This window comes from Corylus avellana, chromosome ca11 (assembly GCF_901000735.1).
Source record: "Corylus avellana chromosome ca11, CavTom2PMs-1.0".
NCBI lineage: Eukaryota > Viridiplantae > Streptophyta > Magnoliopsida > Fagales > Betulaceae > Corylus > Corylus avellana.
This window is the reverse complement of record NC_081551.1, coordinates 10,122,494-10,128,948: the sequence shown is the minus strand read 5'-3', so window position 1 is coordinate 10,128,948 and position 6,455 is coordinate 10,122,494. Positions and strand designations below refer to the sequence as shown.

Sequence of the window (6,455 nt, the reverse complement as noted above, 5' to 3'; positions counted from 1 at the left end):
TTTTGATTTTGTGCAATTGATGGATACATTAAATCTTTTGATTGATTTGTAAAGCATAGCAAGACATACATAGGCTTGTACTTGTGAGAACTTAAGATTTTATTGACGAACATGAATGTGTTGTTCCGACTTGGTGGGTGTAGATTCCACAACTTTAGTATTTGTATTTTGTGATTATTTTTATTTTATTTAGTTTATGTTTATTTATTTTAAAAATCAAAAAACTTTTAGAATTAGGTTATGATCTAATTAGTTTAGATTAAAATTGTTTTGAAAAACACAATTCTCTGTGGGATTGACCTCACACTTGCAAAACACCTTTATTGCAAACGATTCGTGAACATGCGAGTACATTTAAAACTCACAACAGACAACATAATCAAAGAGCACATATAAACCATATTATATGCACATCACACAAAAGTTCATGAACAATATAAAATACATACAACCCATATTATATGCAAATTATAAAGTCACGAGTCAAAACAATAAAAACAAGTTTCCCTTTTACAATACTTCTCCCCTTTTTTGTCTAAATGGTCAAAGGGATTTTGAATGTAACACATTCTCCCCAAATTAACAACTCCTATAATATGACAAGAGGAAAGAGAGTAAACAACAATAAGAAAGACACATGTGAAAGGATTTAAGCAAAGAACCACATATAAACAAGCATGTGTCAAGATATCTCATATAATATGTCAAAGAATACAAAATATATGAAAGACACCACAAAACAAAATGGCTCTAATGTTAACTCTCCCTTAACATGAACGACCTCTCCCTAACAAGTGTCTCCACAAACTACATTCTCCAAATTTCTGTCGTAACAGACAAGTGAAGAAACTCAAGTGGCATCACTTGTATCCTTGAAAGGTATAAACAAGGAAGTACAAAAAAGCAAAATAGGAACATAGAAGGCTCAAGTCAAAACATATACTATGAGCACAATATCAGAGCATGAAATGCTCAGACTATACACATGAAAATGCAAAAGGGTCCAAAGAAACACCTTCAATTCAAATGTCCAATTCATATCATCCAAACAAGGTTGAGATGCATAAAAAAAAATAAAAAATAAAATAAATTAAAAAAAAAAAGCACAACCAACATGGCATTTGGCAATCTCAAGAACATTTCATCAATAGGCCGTAAACTCACAATCACAACATGTGAATAAACAATTGTAATATCTCAACACACAATCAAAAGGCAATTGTCACCAATTTCACATATTATGTGAATATGTAATGGGAGAAACTAGAATCAAATTAACATGTTATCAAAGAAACAACTCTGCATGTGTAAATGAAACTCAAAACAACCCAACATGTTAAGTTATGGAAGATCCACAATCACAACCCATGAACCCTACATTCTCCTCAAAAACAAATCCAAAGAAGAGTACCAAATGTACGAGCCAAGAAAATGAAATACTAATCGTACATCCAAAATACATTAGCATGTGAATCACGGAGCCCAAAACATCGAAAAACAAAAGACACATGCACACTTCTCTATAAATGCCTAAGAAACAAATGCATGCATTAAAGTTATACAAAATAAAGATCCCAAAAAATTGAAAGTGAATAACCATAGGTTTATCCAAATTTCAACAACATAACAAATGGATAACAAGCATGCAATACGCAAGAAGGATAAAATCTAGAGGCATGCAAAGACACAACACAATCAATCACAAAATAATTCAATCACCCAAGCAAAGGTGAAGTAAAAGTTAATGATTACTTCATAAAAGAAATAAGTTATGTGTTTACTTCAATGAAGAAGAATGTGACGTGAAATACTCTTGTGGTTTTTTTGAGTTATTGTATTGATCATAAGGAAAGTTAAATCAGTTCCACTAAAATATATTCTTAATTCATAGAAGGAAAGATTTAAAACGAAAATATACTTTTGTTAAGAATAGCTATGATGGTTTGAATGACAACCCTAATGCACAAAGATATAACATGTGCAATTTCTTCTTATGAATTAAGCATCGATCGCATCAACAAACGTGGACCATTACATAAAATGTGATGATTCAGGTATATATGTTAAAGAAGAAAGACCTTGACTCAAGGTGTGAACCCATTTTAGCTTTCCATCATCCTCTATGTGCATTTTTACATGTAATGAAGCTATCGATGGGATGACATAAAAGTAATAAGATGCTTAATCTCTCTAGTTTACAATAAAGGGAGGCTACCAAAATAAAAATAAAAAGTATCTATAGTAGAAAAAAGTGGTTAAGAGGTTAAAAACAAGAATTAGTCTTTCATTGAAAAATGTGATAAAAATATGGCTAAAGTGTCTATTGTTGAGTGCCAAATATTGCATATTTGAACCCCTTAATTTACATTTGTTAATCCTTTAGCCGTTTTATAATCTAATATTTTGTGTTAGTTTTGTGTTTTTAGTATTTTGTAGGTTGCTATAGGAAAAACTGCGAATTAAAGGTGAAAAATGTAAATTTTTGAAGAAAGCTGGAAACAAAGCCATCTGAAGAAGTAGGATCGAGTGCACAACCCGTCACTTGAGCCTAGCAGGGTTGCGCTCGAGCACACCCACGCCCATTGACAAGCCATCAGCGCATGAGCGTTGCACCACAGGAAGAACATCGCAGACACGAGTGCGATCGAGCGTACTGGCCATGCGATTGAGTGCACTCGTCCGACAGCTAAGCACCAGCGTCGTTTTAAGGGTTAAAAACCCTAGACACCCCTATAAATAGACTACTAAGCTTCAAGAAAAGAAGGCTGGAGACCAAGTTCGAAATTTCACACATTTTCTCCCTTATAGCTTAGTTTTTTTTTTTAGGTTTAGGATTTATTTTTCATAGTTATGTGTAGCTAAATACTCAACTAAGGTTGAGGATGAAGCATCACCGATGAAGAACAACAAAATTTTCATCTAAGTTAATATTATCCGATTTTATGAGTTTTAATGTTTCAATTGTTTTACTTCCATTCAACTATTGAGATGATTTTGGGATATCTATTGTGATTTACGGATACATGTGCTGATTTGATATAGTTTCATTTAATTGATTGCTTGGATTTTCTTTTGTCAAAAAAATTGGATATCCTTTGTGATTTAACCTGCGGATACATTTGATGATTTGGTTTAAACAAAATATCTTTTGTGATTTGTGCAATGGATGGATAAATTTAACGATTTAATTAATTCTTTTGAGCATAGTATAAGATTCTTATTGTGAGAACTTCGGATAATATTGATAAACATGAGATATATTGCTATGATTTAGTAAGTGTATATTCCAAAACCTTAGTGCTATCTTTTGATTTATTTCACCTTATTTAGTTTATGTTTTATTCTCAAAACCAAAAATCAAATCTTTTTAGAACTAGGTTATGATTAAATTAATTTAGATATATTTAGTTTTCAAGAACACAATTCCCTGTAGGATCGACCTCGCACTTGCAATCCTTTTACTACAATGATTCGTACACTTGCGAGTATAAAAATTTTCACAAAAATTTTTTGGCACCGTTGCCGGGGAAAAACTTCTTGTGAAAATTTTAATGCATTATGGGTTCTGAGCGAACGTTCTGTTCAAGAGGCAAACGTTTAGACACTGTGAGAACGTTTGCCCAAAGTTGGAGAATGTTCTGGTAGAGTCAAAAATGCAAAGTTTTGGGCTTTTATTCTAATGTTATGATGCTAAAACTACACCCCCTAGGCTCTAAACAAGTTCATGCACATATAGTGAAGCATAGCACACGTGAAAACCAAAAAATAAGTGAGCATTTCTATAACGTTTTTGAAAAACTCTCTTTTCTTCCAAAGAAAATTGTTCACAAGTTACAACACATTTTAAAAACTTGAAGGAAGTAAATATGATAACAAGACAACATGAAAACTTAGTAAAAGTTTAAGGGTTACCTTGAAGGTAGCAAAATCTCCCCTCAAAGCTTTCATTTTCCTCTCTAGAACTCTCCTCTTACTTTAGGGTTAGGGTTTCTAGTATTAAGGGTGGCTGAGGGGCGAGAGAGGGGTATTTATAGGGGTGAGGGGGCATGTCTTATGCTGCAGAGGTAAAGAATGGGTTAAAAATGCTTTTCAGACTATCACCAAACGTTTGGTACTACAGCTGAATGTTTGGTTTACTATTATATAGTGGTTCTAGGGTTGTAGCTAGAACGTTTGGTCAATACCCAGTGGATCAAATTTTGGTCAACGAACGTTTGGTGTGGTCCTCTCCCAAACGTTCGCACTAAAAACAAGGATAGACTTTTGGTGGTTCCTCATTGAACGTTCAGCTAGAAAGCTGGATGAAACCGCTTCGCCTGGTTCCCACATCCCATTGGCCAATCCCTTTGATTCATGCCTTGATGAGGCTTCTCTCCCTTCTCTGCGCATGCTCGGAGAAGAGATTTAAAGGTGGCCTCCGCCTTTGAAATCTGGATATTGTATTCTAGTCTAACAAATACATATATATACTACTTGTAAAAATATTTGTTTTTTCCTTTAAACCTCTTTTGATAAGGTTTTAACATTTTCTTTCTTCACTTTTTCACTAAATTTGCTATTACGTGATTGTGTAACAGATCGTGTAAATCGAGCTTCTAAAAGATAAAAAGCAAGATCTTGCTTCTTATTTTTACCTATTATTCTAACTTTGAAAAATGAGCGGTAGGAGATTGGAATTTCCTAGGCCTCTTTCAAAGAAAGACTTTGAGAATATAATTTGCATGCCATTTTTATTAAACGTTCACCTCTTTAAATAGAGGAACTAAACTTACTTGGAGTTGAGTTCTATGACTTGGTATTCAACTCCTACAATGACTCATTCACGTGGAAATCAATTCCAATGAGGATTATTCCTATAAACTAAACATATGGAGATAAACTCCTAAGGCTTACGCATGCAATATAGTCCTCCACCACACATCTCATTACATTTGCCATAATCCTAATTTAACGTTTTGTAGATGTACCTACCTTGATAAGGGTTACGGTTGAGTCTTTTTGATCTCTTCTCCCAAACCGCAAAGGAAGCTTTTGTTTTGTGCACACCCCGTCTTTGAACAACGCAGCTTCACAGTTGCACTCCCGCAAACATGCTTCTCCGCAATTCTCTTGGGTTGTCGATGTGATAACAGAATAACTATTATTTTCCCATACGGTATTCAGCACTGCTTTCATGGCATATCTGTCACTTTTGCAACTCTCCATAGTGAAATTCCTTTGACACCCTGAACTCCTATCGTCCTTGTTAACCGGTTCAAATTGAGGAAGACATTTGCAACCAACTTGTAGATCAACTAAAAGACAATATGCATTAAGCCCACATAGACCCTTTGGCTTACACGCGTCATCATTTGGAGCAAACCATTTGACCGTCCAATTTTGATTCCGATTCATATCGTGGGAGTATAGCCGCAAGATCCCATCGGGGTCAATTGTCAATCGGTAGACCACATCTTTTGCAGGATATCCGTCTGTCATATTCACTATAATAGTGCCAGCGCCATTGATCAAATAGAGATGACCATTGACTTCAAGATGCAGAACCACGTCATTTCTTTGCCCACTTATACCACCTCCCCAATAACCATATTCAAGCGTGTATGGAGTTCCAACTGGGTACATCGCCAGCCATCCATCTTCTTGCATCAACACCCGAAATAAGCCGGTTGACTTGTTGGTTTCTGAAATACTGGAATACAACACTTGCCCATGGAAAAGTTTCTGAGTTGGCAAAAAGGTGTCCGTTGGAAAGTCGAAACTCTGCCATACCATCTGATTTGCAGAATTAAGGAGAACAAAGTTGCCCGTGTCAAGCATCGACAGTGAGCTTGCATCTTCCGGAAAACTGGCGAGGCTTGTCTCTGCGCCTTGTGCCGATTGAAGAACCAGGCGTCCATCACTTGTGAAATTCAGTTTAGAATCAGAGGGAACTGGAGGTATGTCTCGGTTGGCTGTCCAAACGACTGTCTTCTGGGGAAGACCGGCAAGAAAAATGCCGACAGCATAATCGTTGCCTTGCTTGTAGAATCCAAAGGCATATAGACCGGAAGGAGATGGCCAAGAAGAGTTGGTGGTTGGCGTCAAGAAAGAGCCTGGCTTTACATGGGATTGCCGCTGTTGAGCGAAAATAGCTGAGAGAAGAAGAAAAGGGAAGAAGAGAATTGGCATCATTGGAGAATGGAGAATAGTTGTTTGTGCTATTTTGATTCAGCCTAGTGGGTTGTGTATGTTAAGATAAATACGGTCAAGCCTACTATATAATAGCCCCTCGTTTTGGACATAACAGCACTCCATCGTCCATGATTGATGGTGGTCAACACCTCCACTGACATCAGCCAGCACCCATGTTCTGTTCAGCTTTTGTCTCTTTCTCCTTCCTTCTTAATTATATTAGTGTTGTGTCTTTGTTATCTTAATTAGTTCTCTTCACTTCATTATTGGCGACATTACTGTTT

The 6,455-nt window shown here is 35.9% G+C and overlaps 1 protein-coding gene across 1 annotated transcript; it reads right to left on the bottom strand.

Moving 5' to 3' along the window:
• Positions 1-4,710: 4,710 nt before the first annotated feature.
• Positions 4,711-6,214, bottom strand: LOC132166152 (G-type lectin S-receptor-like serine/threonine-protein kinase LECRK1). The gene has a single exon (XM_059576926.1). It carries the CDS (start codon positions 6,169-6,171, stop codon positions 4,948-4,950), a length of 1,224 nt encoding a protein of 407 aa, XP_059432909.1. The 5' UTR covers positions 6,172-6,214; the 3' UTR covers positions 4,711-4,947.
• Between the last annotated feature and the right edge of the window lie 241 nt (positions 6,215-6,455).

Bases quoted from the DNA above. Each gene is read 5' to 3' on its own strand.
- LOC132166152 (XM_059576926.1), bottom strand. From the start codon at position 6,171: ATGATGCCAATTCTCTTCTTCCCTTTTCTTCTTCTCTCAGCTATTTTC.